This window comes from Protopterus annectens, chromosome 10.part0 (assembly GCF_019279795.1).
Source record: "Protopterus annectens isolate FY-2018-M chromosome 10.part0, PAN1.0, whole genome shotgun sequence".
NCBI classification, from domain to species: Eukaryota; Metazoa; Chordata; order Ceratodontiformes; family Protopteridae; genus Protopterus; species Protopterus annectens.
Window position 1 is genome coordinate 387696041 of NC_056744.1, and position 22734 is coordinate 387718774.

Consider the following 22734-nt stretch of genomic DNA (forward strand, 5'->3'; position numbering starts at 1 on the left):
TAGAAAAGGTTCATTGAGGGGTTGAAAAATGTACACCAAAAACAGACAGGGTTTTACCTTCCTGCTCACACCTAGAGAGTGTGTCCTTCACTTTGGGGTCAAATAAGGAAGATCCAAAGGGAGCATTAATGAATGATGCTTTAAAGGGTTCTTTGAAGTCACACAAACACATCAAGGTATGCTGTCTTAATGGAAGTGCCTTGACCCGCTACCGTAAGATACCTTCTGCTGCATGTAAGATAAGCCTCATGAATGAATTGGAAATGGATTGAAGGGGAGCCATCTGTGAGACAACAGTGCTCTCTGCCTTGGGGGATATGTTCCAGAGAGGGATTTTGAGCGTTCCTTTATCAAATCCCTCTGGAGTCTTGTAAAGTGTGCTAGATAGTTCAGTGACCAAAGGGCAAAGGTCGCTGAAGCATAAACACACTTCCCAAGTCTGTCCATTGCCCTAGACTCCCTGTTAGGGGGATGGACAGAGGAACTTTGTTCAGCTAATTCCTTCTTGGTGGCTGCCGCTATGACCATGGTATCAACTGTTACTCCTTTAGTCCAGAAAATTCTATTTGGTAGTGCCAGGATCCTGTCTGGTGTTTTGGGGATTGGTTTAATGGTGTCAGGTTCCTCCCATGCCCACTGAGAGACCAAATCAATGAGCTCACTGGCAGGCAGAGTCACCTAGGCGGTAGACAGTCTAGCACTAAAAGCCTCAATGAATAACAACTCCTCTTGAGAAGGGTTGTCAGGATACCATCCAGCCTTTTGCTTTAGGAGCTCCAGAATGTCTCCAAATGAGATGCCTTCAGGTGGCGATCTTGGGGACCCTTCTCCCTCACTGAAGTCAATATCTTCTGTGACAGACTCTTGAGGAAAGTCCAAGTGCCTCATTTTGCACTATTTCTTCCTGGGGACCTGTTTAGTGGGATGTTCCAGAGAGTTGTTGGAAGAAATCATTATACCCAATTGGGTATCCTGGAGATTAACTTGGGCTGGCTGTCCTTGTGGCAAGAATGGCTGAGGCTCAAGACTGGGCTGGCTGTCCTTGTGGCAAGAATGGCTGAGGCTCAAGACACACAGATGAATGGGCTAGAGTGGCTGAAGCCAAAGACGGTGGAGAAGTTCAAGCCATAGGGATAGAGAATGCTCTCTTCACTACTTCAAATGTCGAATGCTTCAGAGAGAAGGAAACCAATGGCTGCAAAAGAACATGCTTAGGGGCTGAAGGCTCCTTCCTCCCCAAATACAAAGCACTCGAGGAGGAAGTTGGAGCCACGCTGCCTAATGCTGAGGCTCTGAGGGGAGGAGATGGCTCCAACAACATCAGAGTTGATCCGGCACCAATGCCACAGCCCCGAGAGTTGTGTGCCAGTGCACTCAGAGACACTACCGGAGTCAAAGATACCACTTTCTTTGGATCTGATGAGAACAACTCCAGAATCTTCAGATCTGACAACACTGAAACCATAGTTCAGATCACAGAAGGAAAAAGAGAGGGTGGGGGGTTCTGGCTAATAATCGTGTCCAGACCCGATGGGGCTGGATCTGGGAGAACCCCCATTTGTATCTGTGTCGACAGAAACTTCCTCATCATTCTGTCCACATCAGCTTCAGTCAAGCTTTTGGAAGAACAGGTCGAGGACACTACGGAGAATGATCTAAAGTGGCAGTGTTTAGAAGAATGCTCCAAAAAAGGAGACGGCAACCTGGATGTAATTGGACCTGGAGCCATGAGAGGAAATCAGATAAGACGAGACTTGTATTTATTTATATTTGTTTACCGGGAAAGCCAAAATTGGAATGAAGCCAATTTTTAGCGGATGCCCAGGGAGAAATGCTCCAGATGCATGTCTTTGGAATGTGGGAGGAAACCAGAGCACCCAGAGGAAACCCACACAAATGCACGGAGGACATGCAGACTTCGCATACAAGGCACTCCAGCTGAGAATCTAACCGGAATACCTCTTGCTGTGAGGCGACAATGCTACCGTTGCACCACTGCATCATCCTTGTCTTTCCTGATCTTTGCATCTGAAGAGCTAGGATCCAAGGTTTTGGCTGGTTTCTTCACAGGTTCTGAACCAGGGAGCTGAGGAAGTGGATGGCACCATGGAACATTTCCAAGAGTCCGTTTTCTCTGAATTAATGGGCGTTTGAGCCCCAGAAGATGTGGCAGAAGAAGATGAATTAGAAGGCAGCATGCCTGTGAGAATCAGTTTATTTTGTCTGTTAAGAACAGCCCTAGGGTTAAAACTCTTACAAATATCACAGCTGGCATGAAGACGTGAAGGGCCTGGACAATAAATGTATTTAGCATGCACATCTGAAAAGGGAATTTTAAGAAGATTTGTGACAGTCAGGCATGAGTGTTGAAAAAGGCAAGAGTATGACACTGAACTGAGAGAGTTGGCGACAGTTAACACGATACCCCTACCCCATGTACAAAAATGGGAAAAATGGGGCTGATGATGATGATGATCCAATAAGGGATTTTTGTGGCTGCAATCCATACATTTCTTGAAACCCAAGGATTTCTCTGCCATACTCACAGATGAAGAGTAAGACTAGCAATAAAGAAATTAATACATTTATACACACACACACACACACATATATATATATATATATATATATATATATATATATATATATATATATACACACATATTTTTTTGGAAAGGGAAAATGAAAATAAGAAAGGGAGAAAGTTTTAAGAGGAAAGTACCAAAAAGGGTATATAAAAATGTACTAAAACTACAGAGAGGAACCTACCAACAATGATGGTAAATTATACAGTACACTAGTACTTGAAAATTTAGAAAGACATTTAAAGAAGGTCAGAGATAGGAAAGAAGCATAATAAAAGTTTAATATAGTAATTAACACAAAAAATCTGCAGAAATAACTCATGATACCCAATAAACATTACTAGCTCGAGAGCAGAAACAGTCACCCCGTCTGTACTCTAAGGCGGCAAACAAGATCTGAGGTATGTGAGGGACTAGGGCATTATGGGAAAGGGAAGAGCTTGAGAGCTTTCAGTGAATCATGAGCTGGTAAAAGCATCCATGTTGCATCTGAGGATCATATCAGAACCCAAGAGTTGAGGAAAAATGAAAATTGACATCAGATTCGGGTGTCCCCCCCCTATGTTTATGTATCTCACATCTCTATGATATTGGTTGTAATTACTTATAAAGGTCATAAAGAGATTCTATAGCATGGATCGCAGCTAACATCTGTTTGACATTTATGTACTTTGGTCTGTCTGAACTGTCTTACAGGCCTTTCACCTCTATCCTCATAGAGACTGCTCCCCAAGCAAAAACTGAGGTGACCTATTGCCTCAACCAATGCAGCACTTTTTAATAAAGTCCTCAACTGGAATATGAAAATCACAGAGGATGAGAATGCTGGGTTCATATTTCTTTAAACATTGATTTTTTTTCTCATGTATAACTTGGCAAGGGAATCACGAGACTCATAGAAACCATGAATGATAAAATCCTGAGATATCCCCTGGCTGAAGTATCAGGCTCATTGCAGAAAAGTGGTAAAGTTTCCAGATACAAAATCACATCTTCCTGTGTTAGGAATGCCTTTGAATAGACATATCTAAAAGGCAGTCTAAAAGCACAGTTCTGTGTGTGATGGAGTTAAGAAGGATTTTTGAACACTTATCTGGAAGCTCAGCTTGATAAGGAGTGAAGAAAAACATGACAAGGATTCCTGACATCTGACAAAAGACTCTGTAAAGATCAGTGTGTTATCTAAATAAGGAACATGTGAATGACTTGCAGTCTACAATGAGCTATCCCTGGAGTTAGAGGTTTTGTAAGCACCCTAGCAGATATAACTAACTCAAAGAGTAATGGTGATAATTAATAATGTGACCCAAACACAGAACCTGAGAAATTTTCTGAAGCCTAAGTCCATGGGAATGTGACGACAGGCATCTTTTACGTCTAATATTACCATAAAACTCAGAAGTGAAATGACTAGTTTAACATTCTGAATTTTGGTACTTTCAAAAAGCAGTTGAGAAAGGAAAGTTCTACAATGGTTTCCAGGAAAGTTTGTTCTTTGAAACCAGAAACATTCTGGAGTAGAAGCCTTTCTTCTTTTGGTCTGAAAAGATTGGTAGTATGACTCCAAGGGTATTCATGTGTTTAAGAGCCTGAGGAAAACACTCTGTTTGGTTTGGTGGGTAGGGAGGAATTCCCCTAAAAGGAGGTATGTGTATCCAGTGCCAACTACAACTCTCCTGAACCAGTATTTATATTCAGGAGTCTGAAACAATCTGCTGCCAAAGGGAAAGAGTGAGAGCCAGTTTAAGGGACATATTTGGAGATGTAAGAACAAGAGGGGGCTGATGCTGGCATAGTTATTCTGAAGGAATAGTCTATACCTTTTTTTGGAAAGGATCCCTGTTTTTTTTTTTTTTTTTTTTTTTTATTCCCCTTCCCCGTGTCTTTTTTGTTCCCTGCTTGCCAGAAGATGTAAGGTATTGATTATTTTGGTTTTTTTTAAAGCAGAGGGTTTGTCAGATTTACGTCAGGCTTGACAAATTTTAGTAACTGCCTGAATTAATTTCGTTCCACCACTGAACTGTTTGAAAATCTGAGTAGCAGTAGGACCAAACAAAACCTAGTCTAAAGAAGAGTTTAACATCTCAGACTTTACCTCATCATAAAACTTTTGAGAATGTACTCAGGCATGTCTTTGCAAAACAATAGCAGACGTAGTGACCCTATGCACAGTGTTTGCACAATTGAACACACTCTTCAAAGCATGTTTAGGCATCTGACACAGCTTAGACAGTGTAGGATTCAGACAGGATCTACCTTCTGAAGGAAGTATGGCAGAATAATCCCATAAACTGTCAACATCTGACAGAATAAACTGGAAGAAGGAAGTTCTTTTATGAAATCTAACACTTTACCTTTTTGTCTACAGGGAAAGGGTTGGTATTAGTAAGTGTTCTGCCTTTGTTGGGGACTGAAGCCTAAGGGTAAGGGTTACTGCAGGCAGCATTTAATACACCTTCCAAGGCTGGCATAATGGGAGGAATGGAATTAGCATGAGGTAAATCCACTTGCAGCATATCATAATATAATCTCAGTTTAAGGGAACATCTTGTTTCACAAAAATACAAAACATGTCCTGGAACTAGTCCTAGAAAAGGAAAACTCATCTAATGGAGTTGGAGAGGACTGACTTTCCTCTGGATTACAGTCTTGGTCTTGAGAATCACGAAAGAAAAAGCACGACTGTGTCAGAATCCAATGTCAAAATTTCCTCGGGAATACATTGACCTTTTTGCTCTACAGGATAGAATACCAGCAATAAACTCCTGGCTAAGGTAAAAAAATCATCTTTATGAACAGACAAAATGTCTTAGATGAGCAATGTCTAACCTTCTGTTTCTTTTTTCTAGGGACATCCCTAGAAAGAGGCCAAATGAGAGATGGAACTTCCTCCCAGACAAGAGGTCTCTTTCCCTGACCCCTCCAAGAAGAACCTTTCAAATAAACTCCCAGACCCAAAGAAGATGGTGCTGTGGTAGTGCTGTCACCTCACAGTAAGACGTTGTCCTGTTCGATTCTCAGCTAGAGCATCTTCTATCTGGAGACATGTGCGAATGGGCGTACCTTCGTTGAAGGTTGTGTGTTAGGGCTGGCAACTCGGCACGTAAAAATCTACCGCCAATCATTAGTGGACTGGAGTTCCGCTGTGGCGACCCCTAACCGGGAAAAGCCGAAAGACACAACAACAACCCAAAGAAGATGATTCTCCCATTCCTGGTTTGGACATTGGAACAGCACCAAAGGTCATGGGTAATCCCTGGTCAATAGTGATAGAAGGAACTACACCAGAGAAACCTGGAAAAAAAAACAGTGAGAAGTCTGAGGTACAACAAATGACCACTACAGAGTCACCCACTAGTGGCTGAGGTACTGCCTGAATCTACAGCTTAGGCAAGGACTTCTATTCTGTTTTTTTTTTTTTTTTAGAATACGTGGGGAAAGAAACATAACCAGTTTAAGAAACCATGCTGTAGCAAAGGGAGAAGCCTGATTGTCGTGGTAAAAATAGTCCATTAGGTAATATTACTAATTATTTTTACCTGCTGGATAGGACTCATTACACAATTTGCCATCAAATAAATCCCTTAATAATTCATTACCATATACAGTATTTATATAGTTTTCTCTTTTGAGTAGTAAATCTTTGAGGACTTCACAGATGTGAAGATTTAAGACAGCTGCTACTTATATATTGTTCAGACCACATAAGTGACTGTCTTGAACAGACTGTTATACCACAGACCTGGTCAAGGTTAGATTATGCAGTAACATTTTTACATAAAGTTAGATTTTAGATATTTGTTATTTTATATATTTATACATTACTGTGTTTTACACAACTTGTAATCTAAAAAATGTGAACAGGAAAAACTAACTGTAAATGTTTTTAGAGTGGGAAGCCGCTCACATCCCCTGAACTTTTATGTACCACCTTCACAGCTGCAACAACATGAACAAAAAGAAAATCTGTGCAAACAAATTAATCACTACTGGTGCATACTTAGGAACTGCACTGGTAGTGATGTCCTAGTGGGGTGATCAACATTAGAGAATTGAATTCATTTGATTAGAACACAGTCCAATTTGCACTCGGACAGGTTACTGACTTTATTCTTGCAAAGCTTCTTGTATTTCATACATTTCAATCAACTGATCATCTGATCAGTATTTATTTGTTAAAGAGTTAGGCATCACATATAAAGTTCATACAAACTACAATAAAACAAAATCAAACAATGTTTTAAAAGGCACAAATATTTAAGTAAAATGAAGTATCATGCAGCCTTAATGTAGGCAAAACAGCATAAATAAAGCAAACTGAAGTTTACACCAATTGTAAAAAACAGAACAGTATAAACTAGCATAAGTAACTGCAATGATATCATCAAAAACTAACTTAACCCAAAGTAGCAAGAAAATAATTACCAGTTAACTAAAAAAAAATACATAACAAGCAAATAATTACATAACAGGAAAGTTTTACCTTTCACTGAAGTATATTGTATATTGTACTCCAAAAATGAGGTAAGACTTAGTATTCCAGATCAGCAAGTCTGATTTCCTTTCTGAATTTAAAAGGGCTGAGCATTTATCACTAAAGTTGCTATATGCTGTCCTTGTTAGAAGAAAGACCAGTGTAACCCAGTCCTCAGAATGTACTTGAAAACAGTTATTTTTTTGGTTAATAATAAACATGACATATAGACAATGTAATATCTCAGACTAAATATGGGTATTAATAATTAATCTTTAAAAGGCACAGTATTCAACCTAGAGCATATTTTAAGTCAAAATCAATGGGGTTGAATGGCACAGACTTGGTGTAATACATGTTTACAATCAGTAGTAGCAAACGCATACTGGTACATTGGAAACAGAAGTAAATCATCCGTTGATAATGTTAAGCAGCAGCCTATCTCACACTCACCATAATTCAAATGCCGTATGCAGTCATTAAGCACTGCATTGAAATACTTCTGAGTATCAGCATCCTGGAAGCAGAAATAGGCATGCTTTTTGGCATGGTGCCAGAAATAAACAGGATACTGTGTTGGCAAGGAAACTAGTGGTTGTACATTCTCCTTTTCATTGGGAGCTGGAAAAGAATAAAAAATACCATTTTAAACACAGTGTGAGAATGATAAAGCAAACTTTACCACATTGCAAGTTACTGTTAGCTTCATTTTCTAGAGCTGGCATATTACTGCTAGATTATATCTGGCACTGCTCAGAAAGCTCTAAATACATTCCATCCAAAACATAATGAAAAAAAGCATTGCAACACTAAAATATCACATTTCAACTATTAACCATATATAATATAGAAATCAAATAATTTATATGCAAACCTTTTGTTAACATTTCCCAAAAATGAATTACTAAGCATGTTTGTGCTAACTTATTAGTATAAAGAAAGAATGTTACTGTGGTTCTGACCAAAGTCCACATTTAGAGAATTTGTCTGAGTGAGCAAGATACATAACGTATGCAAGGCCATGGAACGTATTATCATGGAACTTATAAACAATGAAACTGGCAACCTTAAAAGACTGGAACCCACCCAGTTTGGGTTCCTGAAGGGCTGATCTTGTCTCCTGAACCTGACTGACTTCTTCGAATCAGTCTCCAGAGTCATGGACGAGGGTAGGGCAGTCCACACAGCCTATCTGGACCTCGCCAAGGCCTTTGACACCATCCCCCACTCTGGAATAATAGATAAACTTACCAAGCTGGGCATTAATCCCTACGTCACTCGATGGGTTGCCAACTGGCTTACTGACAGAACCCACACTGTAAAAGTAGCTGACTCCAAATCCAGCCCCAGACAAGTGAGAAGTGGTGTACCTCAGGGTTCAGTCCTGGGACCTCTCTTGTTTGACATCTACTTCTCTGAAGTACAGGCAACACTAAGGGACTCTGGCTAACAAGGTTTGCAGATGACTGCAAACTGGGAGCCATTATTGAATCCCCAAATGATGTGGATACTCTACAAAAGGGCCTTACAGAAACAGATGCTTGGTGCCAGAGCCATGGGCTCAAGCTCAATGCCAAGAAATAAGAAGTTATGTACGCACCATAACGTTCCATCTGAGTAGGTAGCTTCATTTGTCTGCAACCTGTGGGTCTTGGATCTGATATCGGATCCGAGCCGGCAACTTGTTTCAAGCTAATGGATCCGAGCTCCTAGCTCCTCCCCTCACCCATAATCCCCTGCCAACCCTCCATGACCTCAGATCGAGTTTGCCCCTCAATATGTACCCAAAAAGGGTATCCAACTAACATAGATCCGCTGAAGGCCAGGGGGAAGGAGGGGGGATGGTTGCAGACAAATGAAGCTACCTACTCAGATGGAACGTTATGGTGAGTACATAACTTCTTAATCTGAAGTAGGGACTTCATTTGTCAGCAACCTGTGGGACAGAGTCCCCAACTACCTGAATCTTGGGTGGCCATCATGGAAGGATATTGCGGAGCACCGCAGAGCCAAAGGATGCTCTCCTTCTGGAAATCACATCCAGTTTGTAGTGGTTAATAAAGGTATGAGATGAGGCCCAAGTGGCTGCCAAACAAATATCATCCAATGGAACTCTAGACTTGAAGGCCGCAGAAGTAGAGATGGAACGAGTGGAATGTGCGCGAACTCCTTCAGGTGAGGGTCTCCCAGAGGCTTGGTACGCTAATAAGATACATTGTGAAATCCAGTGTGATAGAGATACTTTTGATATTGCTTTCCCCAAATTAAATTTGGCAAAGGAAACGAACAGCTGGTCGGATTGTCTATGACCAGCTGTTCTATGAGTATAAAAATGTAGCTGCCTATGAACATCTAATGAGTGCAGCTTGTACTCTCCTTTATTCTGATATTTAGGGAAGAAAACCGGTAAATTTATGGATTGATTTACATTGGCTTCTGATGCTATTTTGGGAAGGAAAGAGGGATTGATCCTGAGGTACACTCTGTCCGGATGAAAGATCAAATAAGGAGGCTTCACAGAAAGAGCTTGAAGCTCTGAAACTCTTTACGCAGAAGTAATGGCTACAAGGAATGCTGTTTTCCAAGACAAGAATTTGAGATCTACTGAAGCAGCAGGTTCAAAAGGTGGAGCAGTCAAGGCTTGAAGAACTAGTGAAAGATCCCAAGGTGGTACGGCTTCTTTTATAGGGGGTCTAAGCAAAAAGGTGCCCTTGAGAAAGGTTTTACACAACTTGGCCGACATCAAAGGCCCTGTATCATGTCCCACATGGTAATGGGAGATGGCATCCAATTGCACTTTGACAGTTGAGCAACTAGCGCCTTCCTGAAAAAGTTCGGTTAGGAAGTCTAACATGGATGGAAGAGGAGCCGTAAAGGGATCTAGATTATGATGCTCCGCCCAGATGGAGAAACGTTTCCATTTACTGCGGTACACTTTCCTGGTGGAGGGCTTATGCGCTGCCACAAGGATGGCTTTGACTGGTGAAGAGATACCAGGAGTCCTAACTAGGAGTGGAACTGGAGCAACCAAGCTGTCAGCTTTAGATTGTCCAGATTTGGGGTCGGTAAGTCCAACGGATGGGAGATTAGATCCGGACTGGGATCCAGAATCCAAGGAGGATTCACTAGGTGAGACCACAGGTAAGGGAACCAAATTTGCCGAGGCCAGAATGGGGCAATGAGGATCATCCTGCTCCCCAACCGCGAGGCTTTCTGTAAGAGTTGCAGCATCAGGGTAGAGGAGGACAGGCATAAAGTAGACCAGTGGCCAAGCATGCACCAGAGCGTCTCTTGGAGTTTCCCCTGGAGGGGGAATCAGAGCGAAGAAATTGCTGCATTTGGTGTTTGAGGGAGAGGCAAAAAGATCGCAGCAGGGTTGCCCCCATATTGCGAATATCTGCTTCGCTACTAGTGGGTTGAGAGACCACTCGTACGGGATAAGAAGGGTGCGACTGTGTTTGTCCGCTAGGATGTTGGTCCGCCCCGGAATGTGCGTTGCAATCAGAAAGCAGTTGGTGGAGATCGCCCATTCCCACACTCTCATGGCTTCGTGGCATAGAGGGTAAGACCTGGCTCCCACCTGTTTGTTGATGTACCAGACAACCGACATGTTGTCCAACTGAATTGCAATCGTTCCTATGGGGAGGAGATTCTGAAGTGCTTGCAATGCGTACAGCACCGCTCTCATCTCCAGAACGTTGATATGCAGGGAAGTCTCTGTATCGTTCCACGTGCCTTGGACCGTCCTGCCTGAATAATGCCCCCCCACCTGAGGCGGGAGGCATCCGTGGTCACCGTGGCGAGAGGGGGAGAGGTGCAGAAGGGCCGGCCCATATGGAGGTCCGGAGCATGGAGCCACCATAATAGAGCCCTCCTGCAAGCCTTGCTGATAGCAATGGGGTGATGAAGAGGAAAAGACAGAAAGGACCATTGTACTAGAAGGATCCATTGCAGTACCTGCATGTTCAGACGGGCGCATGAAAGGAGCGTTATCTCTGCGGCCATGGAGCCCAGCTCCCTCAGGATCAATTCCGCTGGTGGGGTCTCTGATTGGAGGATAGCCCGCACATGGAGTTGCAAATTCCGAAGTCGTTCGGATGTTAGAAAGGCTCGTAGCTCTCTGGTGTCTATTCTGGCTCCTATGAATTCTATGGCTTGTGTCGGGGCCAGAAAGGATTTGTCGGCATTGATGGTGATGCCTAACTGTGGGGCTAGGCGGAGAAAGAAATCTCTGGCTGAGCAAAGTAGATGCCTTGTTGGGGTGGTCAGGAGCCAGTCGTCCAGGTACGGAAAGACCTGTATTCCCTGGAGTCTCAGGTGGGCCGCAACCACTGCTAATACCTTGGTGAACACCCTGGGGGCTGTGGTGAGGCCAAAGGGAAGGACCCTGAACTGGTAGTGACTGGCTCCCAGCCGGAAGCAGAGGAACCTCCTGGATCATCTGTCCATTAGAATGTGGCAGTACGCATCCTTGAGGTCTATAGAGTACATCCAATCGTTCTCCCTTAGAAGGGGGAGAATAGATTGAAGAGTGACCATTCGGAATTTTTCCTTGGTTACCAACAGGTTCAAGCTGGACAGGTCTAAAATTGATCTCAAGTCCCCCGTCTTTTTTGGCACCAAAAAGAACCTGGAGTAGAACCCTAATCCGAGCTGGTCTTGGGGGACGGCTTGGATGGCTCTTTTTCTTAGCAGCTGCTGAATTTCTGCGGCTGCAGCCTCCCTCTGATCGGGTGGTACATCGGGGAGGTTCTTGAATTTGGGGACATGAAGTAATGGTATTTTGTACCCTCTGGATATAATTCGAAGCACCCTGCGGTCTGTCGTGATGGACTCCCATGCCGCTAGGTGCTCCGAGAAGCGCCCCCTGACTGCCTCCAGAGTGGAGCAGTCGGGCAACCCTTCAGGGCTGCTGCATGGGCCGGTCAGAGAAAGGTTCTCTGGACCCAAAGTTTCTTGGAGCCCCTCTGCCCCTGGGGCGGCGTTCTCCCTGTCCTCCTCTGCCACAGAAGGACTGGTTGTCCAGAGCGGGTTGGGAATGTTGCGATTTCCAGAACCACATCTTCTTCTGACCCTTTTGGTTCTTCGAAAAGGACTGCTGGGGCGCAGAGAAGCGGACTCCGATGGAAGACAACGTTTTCCCGTCCTTCTCACTCTGGACAAGTGTCTCACGAACCGTTTTGCCAAAGAGGGCAGAATCATCGAAAGGGGCATTCGCAAAAGACGCTTTAAAGAGCTCCGCAAAGTCACAATGACAAAGCCAGGCCTGATGTCTCATGACTATGCCTGCTCCGCTAGCCCTAGCGGCTCCCTCGGTGGTGTGGGACAATAGCCGCATAGAGGTATTTGAAATGGATCTCAGAGTGGCCATTCGGGTGGAGTACAATTGTTTGTCCTCCGCCGACATGGACTCAGGGGAGGAGGCAGCATATTCTTTGATAAGATCCCGCTGCATCCTGATCACATGTGCCATATAGTTCAGAGTCCTTACCGAGAAGGTCGCTGAACTAAAAACTCGCTTCCCTAAGCGGTCCATCGAGCGGGACTCCTTGCTCGGTGGATGGACTGAGGGGCTCTCCTGAGCTAGTTCCCTCTTCGTGGCTGCCGCCGTCAACATGGCATCTACGGGGGGGGGGGCCCTTGCTCCAGTGCAACCGGTCTGGGGGGGGGGGGGCTTAGTATCCTGTCCGGGCGTTTAGGTATTGGCTCCACGGTGTCCGGATCCTTCCACGCCCTGGTGGTAATAAGGTCCACCAAGGGGTCGGCTGGAGGTGACACCCAAGAGGTAGATGTGCCTGCTTCGAATGCCTCCAGAAACAAGGACTCATCGGAGGAAGACTTGGGGGCAGACCACCCACCTCTGATCCCCAGCATCTCCATGATGTCTCCAAAGGAGACATCCTCAGGGGGTGATCTTGGGAAGCCTTCCCCTTCATCCAAGTCCGTGTCCTCAGTTAAGGAGTCAGGGGAGTCCACGTGCCTCCTCTTGCACTTATGCTTGCGGGGCATTTCCTCGGGGGTCTGTCCGAGGAGGCCTCGCCAGCAACATCCTGTTCCAATGGAACTACCTGGGACATTGAAGCAGGCTTTCCCTTTGGCTGGGTGATGGAAGCCTGGCCCAGCAGAGAGGGAGTGCAGGGTGGAGCCGAGACAAGGGCCGGGGGTCCGGATGCTCTCAACAGAGCCCTCTCCACTACATCGAAGGCCGAGAGGGAGCCACTCTCTCTGGGCTCTGAGAGTCGGCTCCCCCTCGGATCCGATGAAGGGAACAGAACCGGCACTGAGACCATCGGATCCAAAGGACCAGTGCGCTCCGACCTGGACAGAGCCGAAGGCACACTGAATCCCTCGGATCCAAAGCTCGGGCCACGGCTCCGAGAGGTCGGATCTGACAGGCTCGAGGGCAGGGTCGGATCCAAAGTACCAAGTACTGTTGGCGCCGACCCACCCCCGGCTCCAACGCTGCTCGGCTCCGAACACTCCGAACCCGGGTAGCGGGTCGGAGAAGGAGCAATTGGATGGTAAAAAGGTGTCGAGCTCCCCCCCGAAGGGGGGGGGGGAGGCAAGAGCACTCCCATCTGCAGCTGGGCCTGGATGAATCTTCGCATCATCCAGTCCAAGTCTGCATCAGACATGCTGAACGTAGATCTCGAAGAGGCCCCCGAGGCAGGCCTGGAATGCCGCCTCAATGACCTCGATGGAGATCGGGCCTCCTCCTCCTCGGGCCCTGGGGAGAAACAAGGGGATCGGAGCCGAGGAGGAGGAGACCTAGAAGCAGTGGAGGGAGAAGCCCGCTTAGCTGGCGGGGCCAAAGCGGAGGCCTCGGCCCACCGTTTGTGGTGCTTCTCCCTCCGTTTCTCCCTCCTAGCCTCCCTGTCCTCCGGCACTTTAGCGGGAGTTTGAGTCCCAGCCGAAGGAAGGAGGCAGGAGTGGCAACAACCACAGCCTGTAGTAGTGCCACGGGAGCAGCGGAGGCCGGAGCCGAGTCCGGGGGTAAAAGTCCCGCCAAGACCAGCTTCGACCTCCGCTCTTTCAGTGCCCTGGGGTTGAACGCTGCACAAATGGTACAGCCTGAGGTGAGGTGTTCAACCCCAAGGCACCGAACGCACCGAGTGTGGCCATCAGCTGGGGAGAGCTTATGACCACACTCGGTACATTTAGAAAAAATGGCTTTTGGGGCCTCAGCCATACTTAAAAGAAAAAAAGGTAGTGCTACACAAACACACAGGCCCCAAAAACACAACACACACACACACTCACTAATGACCAGTGAAGGGAGGGAAAAAACTAATTAAAAGAAATATATTTTTACACTACATGGTACCTAACACTTACACACTTACACACATATTTTTTAAAAAAGGAAGAGAGTTTGACAGAAAAACACACTTAACTGACGATTTACTTGTTGAGCTCAATGGAATCCAGCTATCAACAAGCGCGGCAAACTAGATCTGAGGTCATGGAGGGTTGGCAGGGGATTATAGGTGAGGGGAGGAGCTAGGAGCTCGGATCCATTAGCTTGAAGCAAGTTGCCGGCTCGGATCCGATATCGGATCCAAGACCACAGGTTGCTGACAAATGAAGTCCCTACTTCAGATTGTATAGTTATCCCCTTTGGGAAAAAAACATGTACCCATGAATTACCACATAGGTGGCAGTACACTAAACACCAAAAGTGTGATAAGAGACTTAGAGACACAGGTGGACAGTGGTTTCACCTTCAATAACCACATCGCCACAACAGTCAGGAAATCCTTCTATGTGGCACACCTCATCACTAAGGGCTTTTCATCCAGAAAAAAGGAAGTCATTGTCCCACTGTACTCATCCCTCATTAGACCCATTATAGAATACAACACCCCATTTGGTATGTACCTCTCAAGACATCTGCAACAACTGGAAAGGCTGCAGAAATACCTCACTAAAAGAATCACAGGCCTAAAGCAGATGCCCTATGCTGACCGCCTTAAAAAACTCCAGCTATACTCTGTCGCATATCGTCTACTCCGAGGCGATCTCTGTTTAACATACAAGGCCATGTCAAACCCAGAGCTGTTGGACATGCTACACTTAAAGAAATCCCAATCCCTCACAGCCACACGCTCCAGAGATCTAAACCTTGTCATCACAATAAACAAAACATGCTTGAGGGATGGGTTCCTGAGCCAGAGACTCCCCAGACTCTGGAATAGACTACCCATACATGTCAAGCAGAGCGCCTCTTTGGCCCTCTTCACAAGGAACCTTGTTGATTCAATGGGAGAAAGGAAATTCACCCCGGGGATCTTGTCAGTCACCCTGCTAGACGGGGGTCCAGGGAAGTAAATAGTGTGGGAAGAAATAGCCAGGGAATTGTTATGGCTAGGCTTGTATAGGCCCTAGGGCCGATAGCCTAGTACCAACCTATGAACCTATGCGCCTGTGATTTGAAGTCAGCTGAAAAACTTCTTGCTTGAATTACCAACTTAAAACCAAAGAGCATAGACGGAATTAATTACGTTTTGACTGGTGCAAAATCTCACAATATTTAATATACAGGAAGTGTTCAGTTTACACTTGAGTCATCATGGGTACTGATCACTCCAAACATAAAATGAACAATAAAAGGGATTAGTGTTACTGCTGCAGCTGGAATGCTTATGGAATGCATTGCAATGAATGTGGAAAAGAGACTGCTATAGTGAAAAACAGGCGAGTCTTCATCTATGTTAGTCAGTTGTCTGCCTTGTCTAGTCCTAGATCACTCTGGAGAGTTATAAGTGCTTCAGTGAGCTACTGATACCCACTCAGCCTTGATGAAAAACTCAGACGTAGTAGATACATTCAGAAACTCAAAGTACATTTCCTAGCACTGACAAAGTAATTAGAATAATAACTCAATGACCACATCCATCATGGTATAGAGAACTAACTGTATTGGGGCTTGACTTGCATTCCTTGCTCTGTATTTGTCTAATTTTTTTTTTCTGAAAGATCAATAAGCCCCTTCTGTTTTCTCTCTATTTAAACAAGAACTGCTTCAGCAGTATGGTCTTTCAATTCATAGATAATTCAGCACTGTGCTACCTAACATGTGAAATTGTCTGCTTAACCCCTCCCCCCTTCAGCAAGCTTTTACTATGCTGGAACACTTGCTTGCTATGAACAAAATTAATGTCAGCCCCTCTAAGGCATTGTCTTTTGGATTTTAAAGTCTGTCTTATTGAAGATAGTTCCAGTTCACTGGACAGTGTCCTAGAAATAACTTCTGTGACCGTGTATCTCTGCTACTTGCCGGTCCAGGAATTCCATTTTCTGTTCATATTGGTGACACTGTTGTTACAGTTTTACACAAGTTAGGGATTTTGTACAAGAGTGCTTTACTCCTACATTTGGATCCCGGAACAGTAGCAGTGAGACATATGATGATGCTCATCTTGCTGTATGGAGTTTCCATTCTGGCTACAGTTTATCTATTTATTTATTTATTTGAATATGTTAGCTGGGGTAGAATACTGATCACCAATGTTCAAATTCAGCTCCAGCCCGGACAGAATAGTACAGCAGAATGATACAACTTAATAGATACAACAAAATTAAAATGTGTCATAAGAAATAAAATATTGAGATTATACAAACATATATTGATCAAAGTCTTTATTTGTCTGAATGCATCCATAAAGACTTAAGTCATGGACATTCAGAAGCCATATAGCCAAAACACTTGATGTCCTTAAGGGTTCATTTGCATACAGCCCATGGGCCTCTATTACAGGAGATTTAAGGTATCACACAGTGAAAAGTCAAGCTTGGCTAGGTTTTTCTTGTTGTTTTTACATATGCAAGAGTAAGAAAAAGCATATAAATTTTTCTTGTATCATGCTCTTTCGTCCAGATTTTTCTTCTTTTTTTACATTGCAGTGCCTACATTTTCTTAAAATTGAACAAGGAGAAACAAAGAAGAATGGAAAAAAAAAACAAGGGCACCTGTTTACTTTAGTATCTCTAACTACATTCAAAAATAAGTGAGAAATCTTTACTTTACAGCATGGTGGTTATGTCGTACATTATAAAAATACTACTGTTAAGAATAACATTTTGTTTTACTTACAGTAATTCTTTCCTTCCTCTCCAGCCTCCTGAACATCCTTCCAAACATTAATGACATGAAGTAGGGCATAAGCTTTGATGTCCCCTACAAGTTTAACAAAGTCAGAGAAGTCCAATATTTCCAGGGTTTCTTGTTCTGTCATGCTTCAGAAATATAATTAATGTTTTGTAATCCCACATTTATTTCTCCATTTCCAAATTGCTGGTTTTCTTCCAGTTGATCTCTATATACCAAATCCAGTATCTGCTTCATTTCCAATGTTCTCCATGTTCTTCTAGTCAATTCATGTGCTATTTTCTGTCTTTCAAGCATTTTACTTTGAAACATTGGAAAATGTTTCACTGGTACAGTCTCTCTATGGGCTTTATTAGCAGAAGATCGAGAAGCAGAATCTCCTGTTAGATAGTTCACTTTTTGCTGGACAAAAGTTTGCATTTCCTCCTTAGCATGTTCTGCATCAAAAAATGATTTTGACACTCCAGAACAGAATATTCTGAAAACAGCTGGATACAGGCATCTTGAAACTCATGCCTGCTTTTCAACACTCCCTGATTACTGGAATGAATTTACTCCTCTTCTGCCTGGTGTACAATGAGTAATCATTTTCCACAAACAGATCAGAATCAACTCTTTCTGCTGGTAGGCTTGCATCTTTACTATTACAGGTCTGGGTTGTTTTCTCATGGTCAGGTTTGGAGCATATACAAAATGGGCCCTTTCAATTAACATGTCCTGTTGTGGAATACCAGTCCAGCTGCTTATTTGTGCTTTCGTAAAATTAATAGAGTCTGTTCCTTCCAGCTTCTCTGGTACAGCAGAAAATCTCAGGTCTTCCTATATCCTCTGTCCTCTAATACTATTATTTTTTTTAAACATCTCTTCTTGAGCAGTCTCGTACTCAGCCAACCTTTTCTTCATTTTGACCTCTGATTTTTGCAATTGTATCAATTAATTTGAACATCTGTTTAAAGTTTCTTCCATTTTTCCCAACCTTTTGTTATTTGAGTTGATATACTCTTTCAGTGTTTCATTTATTTTAATCAGCTCTGAGTACATTTGACTTACTTTTTCCTCTAGGTTACTAGAAGTCATGTTTTGCATCAAAGCTGCAGCTTGCAGTGCTTTTTGTTGAATAGCTTCAGAATTCTTCCCAGTCAGTGTTTTCTCCTAAACTTTTGTGATTGATTTTCTTTATTTGATGAATTTATTTTTTGCTGACATTCAGGAAGTGTACTTATTAGTCAGTTACTGAAATGTAACCAAAAAAGACAAGTTCACTGTCGCTCTTTTCTGAGTTTCTGTTTTCACACTGGGAGAGCTGAAATTAAGCTGTTGCTCAATGTGCAGCCATCTTGGAAGTCCATCTGTATCCCCCTTTGAAATGTTATCTCTAGGATAATAATTTGTCCTTATCATGGCTTAGCTATAAGGTGGTTTGCCACAGTTTCATGGTCACTGTAATGTATGATGTATCTTATACATCCGTAAGCCCTTCTTCGTTCATGAATGTGGGATGCTTTCAAATACTTTTTTGTAATCTATCCATGCCAAACTTAGATTATTCCCCTTTTTACAGTTTTCTATTATGACTTTATTTAATAACAAATGATCCTTTGTTCCATATGAATTGACTTTGTTATCCTTTTGTTCAATTGCCATAATTGAGTTTTCTTCAAAATGACTAGAGACTCTGTCAGCATCAATTCCAGTATATAGTTTATACATCATTGGAAGGCAAGTTACTGGTCTAGAGATAGCTTGCCCATTCAGTCTTACGGAGGAATATCACTGCTCTTGTTGTTAACCAGGTTTGTGTCTGTTTGGTGTATGTAAATAAGTAGTTCTTGCACAGAGCTAAATCTTCATGTAAAAATGTTAATACTTTTAGCCAGAAGTTAGGTACTGCATCATGGTCTGGAGTTTTCCTGTTAGGAGCTTTTTTCTTAATTTTGTTTCAGTTTCTTAGGCTGTTACTTCATCACGTTTCATATCCTGTATATTTGAACTTCCTACTGTTTCTTTCACCTGTTCTATCCATTCAGCATCTTTGTTTTGTTCCACAGGGTCTTCATAGACATTCTCTAAAATGTGTCTATTTATTCTGTTTTTGGTGGTGCGTCTATTCTTTTTGCTTTGTTTCCCAGTTCTCTATAAAACTTGTTTGGGTCCTCAATGGATTGCTTCATTTGTACTTTTCCTTTATATTTATCTGCAAATTGTCTAAGACTTTCTGCCTGTGCTGATGTCTTCAGTTTATTATTTGCAATACTGTATGAAAGATCCTGGCCTGTTCTAATACTACACGTTACTTTTATCACATCTATCCTTCCAAGTATTTTTGTTGATATGTTTCTTCTTTTATCTCTTCTGGCAGTGACACCTTTTGTCTTAATTGCTTTACAGTTTTCCCTGTTTGATACTTCCACAATGACATTTGATTTCTTCCCTTCCTTTCCCTTATTGCCCTGTGGTAAGACTTTATCTGTTAGTAATTTAGCTGCACAGTAATACATCCTATTTACTTCTGTTATATCACATGAATTTCTGTTAACAGTCTTGATTACTGTGTTCATTTGTTTTATCTACCATTTTGGGTCTTACTGACTTTCTGTAATCTATTTCTTTCATCGATCTCAATATGTCTATCCATCTCTTTTAAATCAAGCAATTCTTCCCTTAGATCTTTTTCTTCTAAACTGCGGGCGTGGTCATTATTCTCCATTTCTTGCGGGCATTTTACATAAAGTTCCAGAACTTCTTCCTGTGACATATTCTCTTCAGCTGCATCCTGTGTCATCCACTGCTCTTTCATATGAGAACTCTCTGGTCTATCATTGCACACCGTTGACTCCGTCAGAATTGCCACTGTTTCCTGCTCCTTCCCTTGCTGTGCAATTCCAAACCAAACTTTTGTACTGGTTTCCTACTGAAGGTTCCAGAGTATTTTCAGGTGGTACCTGATCAGATTCTTCCCATTCTACCTGAATCTCCTTAATCTGGGGACTCACTGTTCCATCATGCTTTGATACTGCGAGAGATGGATTTGATACACTGAATCCTTCACTCTGCAGATAATCCATAATTTCAGTTTCTATTTCTTTAATTTCTCTCTACTTTCCCCCTTTGTTTATTTATTTTTGTATTACAAAATGTTCAATATCCAGATGCCTTTGCATGCATTTCTCTTCAAATATCTTTGGTGTTGCTTTTTTGTATTAATTAGTTTTGCTTTCTCCTTTGCATAAATATTGCACTGTATTGAATTTCCTTGTTCTTTCCCATGTCCATATTTCTTTTCAGATGTCTCCAACTCCATCTGTTTCTCAATACTTTGGGGACTCGCTGTTCTATCATGCTGTGACATAACCTGTGTTAGACTTTCTGCACTAAACCCTTCACTGCACGAGTATTTCATAACTTCATATTCTACTTGCTTAATTTCTACTTTACTAATCTTCTTTTCTACATTCTGCCTTTGTGATCTTATTTTTTGAACTGTGAAATTTTCCATATTTGGGTGCCTTTGCCTATATTTCTCTTCAAATATTTTTGTAGCTGCTTTTATTGTATTAGTTTGTCTTTTTCCTTTGCATAAATATTGTACCATAACATCTTTCTCTCTCCTTCCCATGTCCATGTTTCTATTTTGTAACTTTAAAAATCTCTAGGGTTTGTTCTTTATATTTGCGCACTTCCTCAATCATTTGTTTTTCCAAACAGCCCAAGGTTTCTTGGTCTATATGTTTTTCATGAATTTGCTGTATTAATGAACACAAATTTGCATTTCAAGCTTCTGACAGTTTTTCCTTGTGCAAGTATTTTTCTTTCCTCTAATTTCTATCTTTCTGAATATCTTCTATCTGGAAATTCTGGGCTACTTGTATAATAGCAATACATAATTTCTTTCTTATCCTCAAAAGTCCATTTTATCATTTTTATATCTCATAAAAGATAAAGGTGCCCATATTCATTGTTAGGGAGATCCTATGTGGCAAATGATCACTTTATCAAGCACTCAAACTTCTTCCCTGCTCCTATCACACCTGTTTTTCATTGTCTGCTACCTAATCTCTAGAAAGGGAACCAAGGCAGTATATGATGATGGCAGTGAGAAAATGATGGACTTCAAAGTAGGGGTTCTGCCTGGTGAGAGAAAATGTGACAATTTGGTAAGAGGTGGAGAGTGGGTTATCAAAGTGCATGGACTAGGGTTAATAAAGATCCAGTGCTACAAAAGGTACATCATTTCTGTGTCTTATATTATCCTGTTGATCTACTTCAAATTATGGGGTAGCTTCCCTAGCTACTGGCTTTTTGGATGGAATCGTGACAGGATGCCATTGAGGATGGGAGCCTCAAAAAAGGATCTAGACCTGGAGATGATGTCCAGTTTATAGTGTTTAGAGAAGTTGTGCAATATAATCCAAGCTGAATCTCTGCAAATATCTTTGACTGAGGAACTCCTAAAAAAGGCTGTAGAAGTTGCCATGGACCTAGTGGAATGTACCTTTTGGTTTTGCCAGTAAGGTTTTGTTTTTGGACTGCTACATGAAGGTTATGCCATCTGAAAGCCATTTAGACAAGTTTATTTTTGGAGACTATGAGTCCCAGCTTGGAGGACGCAAAATAAATAAACAGTGAAATGTCCTTCCTGATATCTTCTGTTCTGTGTAAATAGATATGTAACTCTCTGTGAACATCTAAACTGTGGAGCAAGTGCTACTCTTCACTGGCATATTTGGGAAAAAGATTGGAAGGTGTAAGATGTGATTAAGACTAAACTCCTAAACAACCTTGGGCAGAAAACATGGATTTCTTCACAGTGACACTCTTTCTTTGTGAAAAAGCAGATACAGAGTTGAGGAGGACACAGCATGCAACTGAAATTATTCTATTAATACTGGCAATTACCAGAAACAATGTCTAAATGTCCTCTAAGAAAAAAAAAATTCAGGTCAGTAGAAGAGAGAGCGCACACACATGTGTGTGTGTGTGTGGGTGTGTGTGTGTGTGTGTGTGTGTGTGTGTGTGTGTGTGTGTGTGTGTGTGTGTGTTTCTGTATGAATACTTCTAGCACAATATTCGGTCCCACAGGTGGAGTGGGTTCTTTAATGGGGAATGTAGGAGAAAGGTGCCCATAAGAAATACTTTACTGACCTTCTGAGGTACCAGAGAACAAGACAGAAAAAACTGTAGGAAAGTTAGAGATGGTGGCCATCTGGGCCCTAATGGTAGAATAACTGTACCCCACATCAAATGGGGATAAGACAAAATGTAAAACGTATGGGACATCACTGAGATGGGATCTAAAGTTATGAAGAGAAGCCCAGATGGAATGCTACCTCCATTTGCTCTTGTACAGTTTGCACATAGAATCTATTTGTTAGGTTGAGAGAATATGGATGACTCTATTGGAGTAGACTGGGTTTGTGGTCATCACTGAAACTGAGGAAACCATGTGGTTAACATGAGAGAGGGAATGTCTGGATGAGCCTTAAGGGACAGATGGGAAAGGAGATGCAGTTGTGGATTCAGAAGTCAGGGTTACTTCTTGAGATGAGGCAAGAGAAAGAGGAACCAAA

At 42.6% G+C, this 22734-nt stretch overlaps 1 protein-coding gene across 1 annotated transcript in view; it reads right to left on the reverse strand.

Moving 5' to 3' along the window:
• NIBAN1 (niban apoptosis regulator 1) overlaps window positions 1–22734 on the reverse strand; it is a 2689070-nt gene that overhangs the window by 1025649 nt on the left and 1640687 nt on the right. The window contains exon 5 of the mRNA XM_044085307.1: window positions 7513–7680. Within this exon, the coding sequence (XP_043941242.1) occupies window positions 7513–7680 (168 nt within the window). The remainder of the gene's footprint in view (window positions 1–7512; window positions 7681–22734) is intronic.